The sequence below is a fragment of the Budorcas taxicolor genome, chromosome 20 (assembly GCF_023091745.1).
Source record: "Budorcas taxicolor isolate Tak-1 chromosome 20, Takin1.1, whole genome shotgun sequence".
In the NCBI taxonomy this organism is placed as follows: Eukaryota; Metazoa; Chordata; class Mammalia; order Artiodactyla; family Bovidae; genus Budorcas; species Budorcas taxicolor.
In genome coordinates this window covers 7,244,366-7,259,605 of record NC_068929.1, presented here as the reverse complement: position 1 = coordinate 7,259,605, position 15,240 = coordinate 7,244,366, and the positions used below count along the sequence as shown (strand labels likewise).

At 47.0% G+C, this 15,240-nt stretch overlaps 1 protein-coding gene across 1 annotated transcript; it reads right to left on the bottom strand.

Moving 5' to 3' along the window:
* Nucleotides 1-2,189: 2,189 nt before the first annotated feature.
* SMIM23 (small integral membrane protein 23) lies at nt 2,190-7,154 on the bottom strand. The gene is made up of 4 exons (XM_052659361.1): nt 7,077-7,154; nt 2,914-2,965; nt 2,646-2,713; nt 2,190-2,402 (listed from the first exon to the last, which is right to left on the bottom strand). Exons 1-4 carry the CDS (start codon nt 7,152-7,154, stop codon nt 2,190-2,192), a joined length of 411 nt encoding a protein of 136 aa, XP_052515321.1.
* Nucleotides 7,155-15,240: the final 8,086 nt, after the last annotated feature.

Here is a 15,240-nt window from a genome sequence, read left to right as displayed (position 1 = left end):
TCAGCTCTTTCACATACAACTCTGGATGAAATAGCTGCAAATGAGAAAACACAAATTCTGGTTCTCACCCCCCGGCTACCCTGTGACCATAATTGGCGAAGACTTCTCCCAACCCAGTTAAAACTGATTCATTCCCTCCGGCATATGGATTGCTATGTCTTTCCTTGTAAGTCAGATATCCTCTGAGATTATTTTAATTGGAACTCTTATGACTTTCCAACAATTTGAGGTGCTCCCAATAACTGGCAGATATATAACAATTCCATTAAAATAAAAAAACAGAAAAAGACGAAAGAAGGGGGAAATAAAGAACCTTAAAAAAGTCAGGCAGTTATAATTCCATTCAAAGACACTAAACTCTGAGCTTCCTGGAAGTCAAGAGAAAAAGGGAAAATCTTAGACAAGCATTCTCATCGCTTAATCAAAATAAAAGACAGAGGTTCTCTCATGGCACTATTTTAAACAAATAGGGAATTCCCTGGCAGTCCAGCAGTTAGGGCTCTGCGCTTCCAATGCAGGGGGCCCGGGTTCGATTCCTGATTGGGGAGCTAGGGTCCTGCAAGCTGTGCTATGCGGCACAGACAGTAAAAAGTTAGAAGTCACTGATAGTTTTATCATGGTGATATTGTTGTTGCTCGGTTGCTGTCATGTCTAACTCTTTTGCAACCCCATGGACTGTAGCCTGCCAGGCCATTCTATCCATGGGATTTTCCAGGCAAGAATACTGTAGTGGGTTGCAATTTCCTTTACTAGGGGATCTTCCAACCCAAGGATCAAACCTGTGTCTCCTGAATTGGCAGGTGGATTCTTTACCACTGAGCCACCTGGGAAGCCCAGTGATACTATTTTTTTTGCATAGACACCCTGTATTCCAGTCCTTGTCTGCAAGCAAAATAGTAGGTAGTTTTATTTTAAAAATATTTGAATGGGCAAAACACCACATAGTTTGAAAACTGAAAAGTGTGAAAGTGAGCAATGGAAAGTTTCCTCCCTTTCTTGTTGTACGTTTGCCTCGATTCCACTCCCTTCAGTCTCTACCTCTGTTGTATCCATCTAGAATCTTTATCCATATTCAATCACAACTTTGTCATCATCAACAATACAATATAGATCCTTATTTCTTTAATGACGTATCTTGCGTGCATTTCCACATCAGTAGGAAAGCCTACCCATTCTCTTTCATAGCTACAGCGGATCTCATTGTTTGGATGTACTGTTACTTGTCAGTGCCCTGCTGATGTCATCTTCATTTGGGCTGTTCCTTTTTTTCTGTTTGTTTGGTGTTAGAAATGAAGTGTGCAATTTCACAATGTGGAGATATATATATATATATATATATATATATGTATATATATATATGCAATATATCCCTGAAGTGATGGCTGGGTCAAGGGATACATGCATTTGTGAACTGGATAGCTCTCACCAATTTGCCCTCCAGAAGGGCTCCGAAAACTTATGCTTCTGCCAGTAGTGTCAGAAGGTGGAGTTGTCATATACTGTCTCTATACTCCAGACCAGCATCCTCCTGCTAACTTCTAAGGAGGAAGGAGAGGGAATGTGAGTAAGGAAGAACTGTTCATCAGGCACCTATTGTATGGCAAGCACGCACTGCAGACACGCGTTCCAGCCTCACTGGAACCCTGTGAAGCAGTTTGTTTCCTGGATTCTTACTACTGAGACAGTTTTGTCTCAGAGAGGCTGAGGAACTTTGTGCAGTGTCTCCAGGAAGTGGAAGAGAAGGGTCCTGTCCCTGTGGCTGGCTCTGAGGCTGCTGTTGTGCCAGAGTCCTGCTCTGCGGGAGGGTGTCTCTCACCTGGTCCTAGCTTGCGTGCATCAGCCCTGGGGCTCAGTCCTGTCCGACTCTGTGTGACCCCAGGCTCCTCTCTCCATGGGATTTTCCAGGCAAGAATGCTGGAGTGGGTTGCCGCTTCCTCCTCCAGGGGGTCTTCCCGACCCAGGGGTCGAGCCCACGCCTCTTCCTTCTCCTGCATTGGCGGGCGAGTTCCTTACCACTAGCGTCACCTCATGGACCAGCAGTGGTGCCAACAGCTTTTAGCGTTTCAACTGTTTTATTTTCTTGGCTGGCTTGAACTTCAAGTGCCACAGCTCAGCCCTTCTTAGAGGAACTCCTAGAATATTCACCCCCTTCTCCACTTGGCCTCTTGCCTAGGTCTCAGCCCTTGCCCTCACAGGTGATTTCTGAGGGTGGAGCAGAGCTCCTCCGGGTGCCCCTCTCCCAGGAGGGCATCCAGCCATTCCTCCAGGTCCCGGACCAGCCGCTCCAGCTCTTGCACCTCTTTCTCTAGCTTCTCCAAGAAAACATGCAAGTTCTCTTTCAACCAGGTCCTCATGACCTTGATCGGCTCTTCTGGGGAGTCACTGGTCTGGTATTCAAACACCTAAAAGGCAGACACCAAGGTTGTATTTTGAGCATTTTCCTGTAGACCTCTCTTGCTGTGCTGGTTTCTACAAGTTCCCCGAGCCTTTGCTATGCTTTCCTTCTGTCCCAAGTACCCATCCCCACCTTCTCTACCAGACCAACTCCTACCTATCCTTCAAAGACCCAGTTCATCAGTGACACCTATGGAAAGCCTTCTCAGACGTCCTCAGCCAAGCTTAATGTCCCTTCTTGAATATGTTACCTGGGAAGTCACAGGATTCTGGGGGTAGTTACATTCTCTGATCCTTTCTGACACCTCCCAACTTCTTCCTGAAACAGGTACGAACACCACCTCTTACTAAGATAAAGGAGCAGGGGCTGGAATACATTTGGCTGGCCATCCCAGAGGGATGAAGAGGATGGGAGAAGGCCAGCTGTGGAGGTCCCCGTGGTGTGCAACCAGCTACAGATTACACTCCTGACTCTGTGAGCTCTGGGCTCCTCCCTCCACAGTGCTCCACAGTGCTCACCTGTTATTCCTGTGCCCACATAGAGCACCAGGACCAGCAGTGCCAACAGCGTCTGGGGGCAAGAAGAGGAGGAGGTGAGTCCCTGGAGGGTAGACGAGCACCCCGCCTCCCTCACAGAGGGCTAGGAATGGGGATTCACTTTTTCTGTTTATCTGAGTCCCACGTGCTTGCTACAAAACCCGCAGAACCACGGGGTTAGATAACAGGGCGACCTGCTGACATTTTCTCGGCGTCTTCTCTCCTTTGTCCCTGGTGAGAAGGAAGGCTTACCTTTATTTTCATTATTTGCCTCACTTTTGCCTTTTATTTTTTGTTTGTTTTAAATGGTATTTTAAAAAGTAAGCTTTATTGTGGTATAATTCACATATGATAAAACGCACATTTTACATGTACCGTAATGACTATACTCAGTCCACGGGGTCGCAAACAATCAGGATGACTTAGTGACTGAACAGTGTCTATACTTGTGGACTGCGCTTCCCTGGTGGCTCAGAGGTAAAGAATCCACTAGCCAACGCAAGAGATACAGATTTGATCCCTGGGATGGGAAGGTCCTATGGCAAAGGAAATGGCAACCCACTCCAGTATTCTTGCCTGGAAAATCCCACGAACAGAGGAGCCTGGCGGTCCATGGGGGTTGCAAAGAGTCGGGACATGACTGAACACACACATACTACTACATACATGTGGAGCATCACCCCAATGAAGACATAGAACATTTCCATCATCCTAGAAAATTCCTTTGTGTGCTTTTGCGGCCAACTCCCTCTTCCCCCCACCCTGAAGGAGGGGACAGATCATTTGTTCTCTGTCTCTCTGTTTGCCTGTTCTGTAACTTCACATCAATGAAATCACATATCACATTCTTTTTTGTTGAGCTATTTTACTCAGTATAATACTTCTGAGACATCTGCCCGTTTTGGGGTTTGGGGTTATTGATGAGTAACATTGTAGTGTATGAATATAGAATATGTGTGTGTGTGTGCAGATACATGTGTGAGATGCGTGCTCTCAGATGGATGCCTGTGGTGGTAAGGAGTTTCTTGGTTCTAGCTGGCTCAGAATTCCGTCTACCTCCAGCACAACTGGCTTTCCAGTATCTCTGCTCTCAGCCCCAGAGCAGCTGCCCTCTGGTAAGCCATGGGTGAGCTAATCCTTTGCATGCACGTCCTGGCCCACAGCCGAGGAGCATAGCGATCCCCACCTGAGCCGGGGTGCTGTCAGCACACAGCCCTTCTTTCCCTCCAAGGTCTTGTCCTCCAGAGGCCGGCAGCTCCGCCTGCCCAGACTCTGCAGCTCAGCAGGACTGCTGGGCTCTATCTGCCCTCTAGCTCTTGGCGCAACCATTGTGGAGAAAGAGTTGAGACAACCATCCCTTTTTTTTCCCCTCAGCGATTGTACTTTTGTGCTGTCCTTTGCCCTCACCTGAAAGTAGTTGCTCTGTGTATTTTCGTCAATTTTGTGGCCACTTACAATGACTGTGAGGGCCAGTCTGGCCCCAGTCACTGTATTAAGGCCAGAAATGAAAGTCTACCCCTTGGAGTTCTGATGCAGGAATGAAATGGCTTCCTGAAGACAGCATTGCTCCCTGGCACTTGGGTCAGTTCAAGATAATTTAGGAGACTTTGGTGGGCATACCAGGATCCAGGAGGGAGAAAAGTGAGAGAGCCTTTTGGAGTGGTGGGTGAAGGTGGAAGGGGAGTCTGAGTCTGCAAGGGGCCTGGTATCCTCTCCTGATGGCCTCACGGTGTGGCTGGGAGGTCTCAGCACAGGATATTTAGAGACTCCTGCTTTCAACAGACAATATGAGTTAGGATAGTGACCAAGTCAGGCAAACAGAAGTGGAGAGAGGATTAAGGCAGAGACAGTAGTCATTAGCATTGACTTTCCTCCCAGCTCACTAGATGTGGGTTGAATCAGATTTAATTTGACTTGAAATAATACATTTCTTAGGTACCTGAGTGTGTGAAGTAAGATTTAGACCGGCTACCACAAACGAAGAAGATAAAGAGATTTGCATAATTTGTTTCTTTCCTGGATAGTTTTAAAAAATATATATACTAGCAACATTATAATTGCTGTTAACTTTAAAAATAAAAATAAATTGCATAGTAACAATTGGACCAAATCTCACAGACACACTAGAAGTGAAAAAAGCCAGACATGAAGGGGCACACTGTCTGATTCTACTCCACGAATTCATGAAATTCAGGGATGTGCAAAACTCATTTGTGATGCTAGAACTCAGAATCGTGCTTATGGGGTATGAGCTGCGAGGGGCCTTCGAGGAGTCTTGGAAATGCTCTATACTTTGATCTGGGTAGAAACTGCCTGGGTGTGGACACCCAATGTGAAATCATTGTAGATTAGGGCACTTTTTTCTTTTCTTCACAATATTCCCTGAGACTATCTAAGAACATGTTGTTGTTATTTAGTTGCTAAGTTGTATCTGACTCTTTTGCGACTCCTTGGACTGTAGCCTGCCAAGTTCCTCTGTTCATGAGATTTCCCTGGCAACAATGCTGGAGTGGGTTGCCAGTTCCTTCTCCAGGGGATCTTCCCGATGCAGGGATCAAACTTAGGTCTCCTACATTGCAGGTGAATTCCTTACCGCTGAGCCACCAAGGAAACCCTATCTAAGAACATAGTCTGTCTCATTCTCTATAAGGGCTGATGAACATCCCGTGGTCTGAACCTCCTTCCGTTTCTTTAGCTATCCCTCTGTCAGTGTGCTTTACAGGATGCTGTCTTGATCTGTATGCTTGCTGCTAAGTTGGCTTTTGTTTGTTTTTTGTGCCGAGTGAGGTCAAAAGCAGGAAAAATGGACTAAAATTAAGTTTTAGTCCTTCTCTTGTGCTGTATTGGAATCTGAGCCAAATCACTTCTTCTTGCTGAGCCTCAGTTTATTCATTTGTAAAATGGATTTTTTTTTGAACTTTGTTTTTGGACTGCACCACTCAGCATGTGGGATCTTAGCTCCCGGACCAGGGGTTGAACCCGCGTCCCCTACAGAAGTCCCTGTAAAATGGATTTTGATATATGCTATAAGGTCTTTCAAAAATGCAAAAGTGAGGCCTCTGTAGTTGAATCAGTTTGGGAAATACTGTGGTAAAGTTACATGGATTTCCTTGCTGCAGGACTCGTTGGAGTCTTCATTATGTGAAGGAGCTGTGTGACTCTCTGGGGGAGAATGAGAGTGTCAGCGTTCCCCAGACCACAGAACTTACATGACTTTTCTAGAAGGAGCATTCCTAACATTTGGTATTAGAGGAACACTTTTCAGCAAAAACTGTAGCACAGCCAGAGCCCCACAAGGCCTCCATCTCACAGTGAGGTCCAGTGTAAAGAAGTCGAAAGGTGTATTAAGCGTATAAGTGAATCTTGTGAAAACATATATAGGTCAGTCATGTATTGCTCTGCTTAAACCCCTGCAATGGCTGCTTAGTAATCTCAGACTAAAATCCTACCCCTTCCTACTGTATGCAGCGCCCAGCTGACCGTCCCTGCCGCCTTTTCCGTCTTCCCTGTGCTTCCCCATCTGGCAGGCAGTGCAGTGCAGGGTCACTTTGCTAAGGGTTCTGGAATCAGGGGGACCTGCTTTCAAATCCCAGTGTGTCTCTGCTGTCTGGCCTTTCCAATCTCACTTTACCCATGTGTAAATGAAGTTCATAACAGTTGCCTCTCGGGAATGTCAAGACATGCAAGAGAGAGGAGTAGAAGCCCCAGGCTGTGCACACCAGTGCTAACATTTTCCATTTTGACAAAATCCTATGTGAGTTTTGAATTCCAGCCCTTAGAACAAAGGCTCCAGGACGTCTCCAACTTAGGTAAAGTATCCTGTTTATTTTGGTTCATTTGTTCGTTCATTCAGCACCTGTTATGAACCAAGCACTAACCTAGGCACTCGGGGTATGACAGGAAGTGAAATAAGACTCCCAAGCCCCTCTGGGGCATTCCTTGTGCCGGCAGTGTGAGATTTGATAAGGCGTCAGTAATGGCTTCTAGAAGGAGCTCCTGAGTCCCTGTACTTGGTTCCACCAGGTTGGGCTCTAGGGAGAATCAGGCTGAGAGCCTGTCCCTGACTTTGAGGGCCTCACAGGCTGCCTGGAGCGTCCAAGGGGGCCCAGATGGGAGGAGAGCCATGTCCCCTGGTCTGGCCTCACCTGCTTCCTGTCCTCACAGCGGCTTCCCCTTCTCTCGGCTGCCACTCGGCCCCTGCTGCCCAGCTGGTGGACCACCATGGCCTCAGGTCAGGCTGCCTGGGTAGAGGAGGGTACCCCCACCTCCCTGGCTTCTGGTCACCAAGCATCTCTCAGGCCGTGAGTTCTGATGTCACAGAAGGTGGGGACAGTCAGGCCCCCACCCTGCACCACCCTGATGGTTAGCCCCGACTTACTTTTCACGTAAATGTAAAAACAAAGACTGGGAAGAGAAACACACTGAAAGATTATATTTCAGGACGGTGATTTTTCTGACCCTTTTTCATCTGTATTTTCAAATCTTTAATAAAATGGCAAGTCTTTAAATTCAAAAATGATAACATTTTTTAACTGAAATATTTGTTGAGAGAAGTATAGATTCACGTGCAGTTGTAAGGAAGAGTATAGGAGAGCCTGGATATCCTTTACCCAGTTTCCTCTGATGATAACACAGGCTATTGCCATGGATACAATCTACCAATCTTATTAGTCTCCCCAGTTTCATTCTGTTCATTTGTGTGTGCATTTAAATGCTAAATAATGCTGTCACGTGGCTAGATCTGTGCATCTACCATCATAGCCACCGCCGTACAGAAGAATTTCCAAACTGTGGGGCCCTGTGCTGCTCTTGGTTGCCTGCCTCCTCCCCTGCCCCCTTCTCTCACTCTCTCTAATTCCTGGCAACCACCGATCTGTTTTCTATTTCTAATTTTTTTTTTTTTTTTTGCCTGTGGATGTTCATTTGCTCCAGCATCATTTTAAAAAAATGCTTTCATTTCTCTTTTGAATTTCTTTTGCATCTTTGTCAAAACTAAATTGTGCATATTTGAGTGGGTCTATCTCTTGTTCTCTGCTTCGTCCCATTGACCTGTGTATCGATCCGCATACCAACACCCACTGTCCTGACTGTAACTGTACAGTCAGCCTTAATATTGAGTAGAGCGATTTCTCCACTTTGTTCTTTGTCAAGATCATTTTCAGCACGTCTATGGCCTGAGCCTTTCCGTATAAACTTTAGAATAAGATGTCTGTCTTAAAAAAAAAAACAACAAAAAACTTCCTAGCTGCAATTTTGACAGGAATTGCATCAAACCTACGGATCTCTTGGGGGAGAACTGTCATCTCTGCTATGTCGTACCATCCAGTCTCTGGACATGGTATGCCTCACCACTGATTTAGGTTTTCTCCAATCAGCATTTTGTAAGTTTTAGCATACAGGTCCTATACATGTTTTAAGTGTATATTTAAATATTTCACTTTGGATTCCCTCCATATTTTAAAAGCCTCCATTTACCAAAGAAATTCCATGTGTTAAGACAGCATTAATTTTTAACATTTTGATTATCTAACTTTCCCAAAGTGACATGTACAAAGTTTCTGATTAGCACCCAGATGGCATCACCAACTCGATGGATGTGAGTCTGAGTGAAGTCCGGGAGTTGGTGATGGACGGGGAGGCCTGGCGTGCTGCGATTCACGGGGTTGTAGAGTCGGACACGACTGAGCGACTGAACTGAACTGAACTTTTATTCATTGAGCATCTACTGTATGCTAGGTATTTCATTAACTTTATTTTATTACACCTTCTCCAGGCTATGATTCTGTAGGTATTTGGGAATTAAGTCTGTTTTATTAGCCATTGTTATCTCTAAATCCCATTATGCAGCCTGTTACATACTACATGTTCAGTAAAAATATCTGTTGAATGGATGAATAATGAGCAACTTCAAACTGTGGCTTCTGAGAGGCCCTGAGCTGTGTCTGGTGAAGTATTCATAGTACTTGGATCAGAAAATATTTGTTGAATGAGAAAAGCAGGTGGTATGATTTTAATTTCACCAATGAAGAAGCTGAGGCCCAGGGCAGCCAAGGAAGGATATTAGCTGTAGTAGGTGTCACATGCTGTTATCGACTCTGTTCCAGCACCCATGCTAAGTGCTGTCCACACATTATCTCAGCTAATCCTCATAACTGCCCTGCAAGATTGGTGCCGTCAGTCTGTCTGGACGTTACTCCCCTTATTCAAGATTACACACTGTTCTAGGGGTCTGGGTGCAGGTCTATTTAACGCCAAAGTCTTTTAGTTCACCTCAAGGGGTTAATGCAGTTTCAGCCAAAAGCAAAGAAAGTCGCCATTCTTGTTCTCGTTTGTGGTTTTATTGTGGGTGAGTAGATGTGGGAGTCCCATGAAATTTTTTGGAATATCAAAAGTAGCTATATTCCTTCTTCAACTCCATGACCATCCCAGTTTGGCATCCAGAAATGTCAGACAGCCTCTGCCCCTTCTTCTTCCCCCTTCTCCTGCATATCCTTCTTCTTATCATCCATAACTAAGATGAGGCAAGAAATTACTGAGTTCAGGACTCTATGTGAAATGCTTCATATGTATTGACTCACTGTATTACTATTTCAACTCTGGATGGTAAATAATATTATTATCCCCATTTTACAGATGAGGAGCCTAAGACTCACAGTGTTGCATCAGCTTTCTAGAAGTTACACAGCTCATGGGAAGCAGGGCTGAGATCAGAACTCTGAGGAGCTGATTCCAGCTTCCAGGGTCTTGAGTGCCATGAGATACTGCCCCTTCCATGGGAAAACTCAGGACCAGAAAAAGAAAAGGGTCTACCTAAGCCAATCGGAAAAAAGGGGACCAGATCTCAAACCACTTGCTCCCACTTGGGACCTCTTCACAAGGCCACCCGTGTCATCCCCATGGTCTTGCGCATGGGCAGCTACTGGCCTCTAGGGTTTCACCTCCGGGAAATGTTTCAAATGGAATATGCAGACACTCAAGGACTGCCCATTAAACTAATGATGGCATATGGAATGTAACGAATTACATTCATGTTAAGAGAAGACAACCGGAAACATTTTCCTAGAAACCCAGTGAATTCTTCCAGGAAACTGCTCTGAAGATCAGTGATGAGTTGGGGAACTTCTGGGATTAGTTCTGAAGGTCATTTCCTGGGGCAGGGAAGAGAGGGAAGCCAGGCAGCCCTACCCGGCCCTCAGCGCGCATGCCCAGAAGCGGGTTGTGCAGGAGGCTGGGGCAGGGTTGGTGCTGGGCGAGGTGTCTCCGAACCTCCCCCGCCAGCCAACGCTCCGTTTGTTACCCAGTGCGGGAAGAAGGAGGGGATGAGAAAAGAGGGAGGGGCCGCGGACTGGGGAATTCGGCTTCCTGAGCGAATGTGGGAATGAATGGGGGGAAGGAGGGGCGTATGAATGGAAAATGTGTGGGTGAAAAAGAGTTCCGGGCAAATCACTAATGGAAAAATTACACCATATGCAGGGAGCAGTCTGCCCCGTGCTTACAGGCGGGGACCAAGCAGTGCTCTGTATGTCTCCCAAGTACGTCTGAGTTCAAACCCTAGTGTCACGGTGTCTCTGAGTCTCAGTTGTCTGAAAAAAATGAGACCAGTACTAATGTGTCTTGTGGGGTTACTGAGAGGACCAGCTGGGATGACCTGACCGAATAGGGTCTGGTTCAAAGTAGGAACCCAGTTAGTTCCCCTCCCTCCCTCTCTCCTCCCGGCTCCTTTGCCCTTTCCTTTTTCTCCCTTACTTCTCCAGTGTTTATTGAGAAGCTGCTTCTGTGCTAACTCAGTGCAAGTCTCCCCTAGTAGTTTCAGAAGGCAAAGACTTCCTATGAAAAATCTATCCAGAAAACTGATCCACATGGTCTAATAGGCAAGCCTGGATGGCAGTGGGAGGGACCTACTGGGATGTGGAGAATGACAGGATGGCTCCATAAAGGAGGAGGCACTTGTGGCTAGCTGGAGGGTAGAAGAAACCATACCTTGGGAAAAATCATGGGCAAAGACCTCCCAACCTTGGTCTTCTACTGGAACCCACCCAGTCCTAGCCTGGGTCTGACTTGTTTGTGTAACAAGGATTACGAACTCAGAGGCACAGAGGCACTGTACAATGCATGAAATGAGAGGAGTGGGCTGGATGGACAATGAAAGGGCTTGGTGGGGACTGTGGCAAATTATAACCTGCATGCCTAGAAGGGGGCTTCCCAGGTGGCTCAGACTGTAAAGAATCTGCCTGCAATGCAGGAGACCCGGGTTCAGTCCCTGGATTGGAAAGATCCCCTGGAGAAGGAAATGGCTACCCATTCCAGTATTCTTGCCTGGAGAATCCCATGGACAGGGTAACCTGGTGGGCTCCAGTCCAAGGGGTTGCAAAGAGTCGGACACAACTTAGTGATTAAACAACAACAGCCTCTGGAAGGACCAGCCAATTGCTGCCAGGACAATGGAAGATCCAGTGTCTCAAGATCTCCTGTTTCTTTGTTTTTCAAGAGAAGCTAGAAATTCAGTCTTTTATGTGAAATCTCCTGACTCATAAGTATTGGTAACAAATTCAACTTTAGGGGGGAAAGCACTGAATGGGCGAAACACAGGCCACTGGTTTATGAACTCTGACTTATTGTGTGTCTACCAGAGAAGGCAATGGCAACCCACTCCAGTACTCTTGCCTGGAAAATTCCATGGACGGAGGAGCCTGGTGGGCTGCAGTCCATGGGGTCGCTAAGAGTCGGACACGACTGAGGGACTTCACTTTCACTTTTCAGTTTCCTGCGTTGGAGAAGGAAATGGCAACCCACTCCAGTGTTCTTGCCTGGAGAATCCCAGGGACGGGGGAGCTTGGTGTGTGCCGTCTATCGGGTTGCACAGAGTCGGACACGACTGAAGCGACTTAGCAGCAGCAGCAGCAGCTGTGTGACAGGCATGCTGCTGGGCCCAAACATGGTTTGTCTCTAATTTTCATACCAGCCTTTCTATTCGGGGGTTCTTACCTATGAAAGCAGGCAATAGAAGTCTTTACTGCTCACTAAATTTAGAAAAGGTAAGTTTGGCAGGGAGGACCAAAGGGAGCTCCTGGAAAAATAGACGGAGAGGCTGCAGATCCAGGGACAGGAGTAGATGTTGGAACCACAGGCCAGGGCACGTCACAGGAACAGTCTGAACCCAGAACAGCATGGGGCAGATGCTGGATCCCAAAGCCACGAAATAATTCAAAATTCTCTTGGTGTCTGCATTAGTAACCTATGTCTTCTGTAACAAATTGCTGCAAAGTAGGTGACTAAAACGACAGAAATTAATTTTCTCACAGTTCTGGAGACCAGGAGTCCAAAGTTCATATCTCTGGGCTGAAATCAAGGCATCAGGCTGGCTGCATGCCCTCTGGAGGCCCTGGAGGAGAGTCTCTTCCTTGTCTCTTCCAGCTTGTGCTGCCGGCGTTCCTTGGCTTGCATCTGTATCACTCCAGTCTCTGCTTCCACGGTCACATTGCTTCCTCTTCTGTGTGTGTGCAGTCTTCCTCTTGTAAGGATATGTGCATGGGAGCCCACCCAGATAATCCAGGATAATCTCATTATCTCAAAATCCTGAATTTAATGACTTCTGCAATGTCCTTTTCTACAATATAAAGTAACAGTCACAGATTCCAGGAATTAGGACATGGATCTCTTTGGGGAACTTATTCCAGCCCACTGCAGTGTCTGGAACATTCCCTAAAGATTCAAAGCTCTAGATTGGGCCTTGTCACAGGCCTGGCCCCTGGCTACTGAGAGGTGGGGAGGAGGACCTGGCCTTCTGTTGCTTCTGCAGTGAGGGACAGGGCTGTGTCCTGCCCCTACTCCCGCCCAGGCTCATACGTGGGGGATCCTTTCAAGGAAAAGAGGGATTGGGATGCAGAGCAAACTATTACTTGCTGCTCCCATCTGCTCTGAGATGGAGACCCAACTCAGATGGACTGGGGTGCACCTGAGTTGTTAGCACCATCAGGGCAGGGGTCTCCATGTTGCCCTCTGCAGGAACCCCAGAGCTTGGTCTGATGCCTGGCGCCTAGTAGGAGCTCCGTATCTGTTCACAGCTGCTCCCGCCAAAGTCTGTGTCTCTCTCGGCTCCTGTTACTGCAGCAAGTGGCACCTGGGACGTCGGGCGAGTGAGGGGACGAAAGTGTACATTTACTCACAGCTGTGGCATATGCTTGCCTGCTGGGGATGTGGGCCACACCAAAATACCCCTCTGCATGCCCCATTAACCAGAGGGCTAGAAGAACTGTGAACAGTGGACCAAAAAGGGAAAAAAAGCAGGATTAATTTATGAGGCGTTCTGCTGCCTGGATGGCTCATTGCACACCCGTTTTGGCGACGTCGCACTGTAATGTGCTTCTAGACTTACTGTACTTCGACGTCCAGGGGCTCCTTTGTAATATGCCAAATATTCCGCCGTTATTGTTCTAGGCACCTCCTGTTGGTCATTGGGCTAATTTATTTCAGTCGGAATTTCAGGACCAGACACAACTCTTATTACTCACTGCTTCGAAGAGGGAATAAAAGAGCAATTGATATTTGGAAAAATGAAAAATATGTCCAGAAGACGTTGGGCCCTGAGTCCAAGAAGAAAAAAAAAAAAGGTTGGGGGGGGGAAGCTGGAGGGAAAACTAAGGCAGGCTCACCTCGTAATGCACTCTGTCGTGGCCTGTCTGGGAGACGTGCAGTCTAGATAATGTTTGCAGACACATGAATAAAGGACGGGGCTCTGAAAATTGCTCAGACACCTGGGTCCTTCCGCACATGACTTCAGCTGCCACCTGCAGGAGCAGAGCTGGGACAGATCCCAGTGTGGAGGGCACACCTCCATTAGCTGTGTGTTAAACTGGGACTTGGTTTGGAGGATGAGGGAGAAACTCTGGGGTGGGGGTGTAGAATTCCTGAGGCTGCATGCTCCTGAGTCCATGGAAATGGACCGAGGGATAGAATTCTGGGATGTGACAGCTCAGCCACTCGTTTCAGGAGCAGTAGGATGCTGGATATGAGAAGAGCCCTGGGGACGGGTGTAGAGATGATCTGAGGCATCCCCGAACCCTGTGAGTGGTCTCTCTAGGGCCAGAAGGGTGAGCATCTCCTTTGCCGTGAGCGATGCCAGTGGGTGTCAGTGTAAAATCTGTGACATTGCTCTTCTTGGAAGTCCTGGTTGAACTTGGGTTTTGGCAGACAGAGGGGCCTCTGAAGATGCCGGAAAGAGGAGGATGGGTTTAGCTCTGCTCTGGCCAAAAAAAGTTGCATAGGATGATGACCACATGTGATCATGAAGGGGGATCTACGCTCACCTCGGGCTTCCCTTAAAGAAGCTGTGATGGGGAAGTGGTTAGGGCCCCAGGCTGTAGAGCCAAGGGGTCCTGAGAATAGACCTTACCTTCGTCATTTGTGCACTGGAGACCTTGGGTTGTACACTCTGCCTTGTAGGCCTCAGTGTCCTCATCTGTCAAGTGGGGACAAAAATAACTGCCTCACAGGTTTCTTGAAAGGAACATAAGATAATCCTTGTAAAACTCTTCTTTCAAAAACATTTTCTGATGTGGACCGTTTTTAAAGTCTTTACTGAATTTGTTACAGTATTGCTTCTGTTTCATGTTTTGGCTTTTTGGCCCTGAGGCATGTGGGATCTTAGCTCCCTGACCAGGTATCACTGACCGCACGCCCCCTGCACTGGAAGGTGAAGTCTTATTCTCTGGACCACCAGGGAAGTCCCTGAAACTCTTGATCCTTAGTGATTATGGTAATTGCTCCCTTTTGTTGCAGATTTACTATCAGTTGTCGAATTAAGCCCTTTGCATTCATTCTTTCTCTGTTTTTTCTTTTCTTCGCTAAATCAAGTCAGTCTCTTTTGAAACCCCATGGACTGTAGCCCACCAGGCTCCTCTGTCCATGGGATTTTTCAGGCAAGAATACTGGAGTGGGTTGCTATTCTCTTTTTCAGGGGAGCTTCCCGATCCAGGTTTTGAACCCATGTCTCCTGCATTGGCAGGTGGATTCTTTACCACTGAGCCACCTGGGAAGCCCACCGTCTGTTTTACAGATTGGTCAGTCTGTAAGAGATTGAGGGAGAGAGATTGAGACTGAGGGAGATTAAAAGGCTCACCCAAGATCCCACAAGTAGGATATGAATTATGGCCTATTTACCTCCAGAGCCCGAGTTCTTAACATCTACTGTCTTATATGAAGATTCGGGTCTTAAAGAGAATCGCTTATAGCAAAAACGTATGTTTTAAAGTAAGAGGAGACATGTCTATTGGAAAGTCCAGTACAGTCTCCTTTCCCTATGGCGATGGG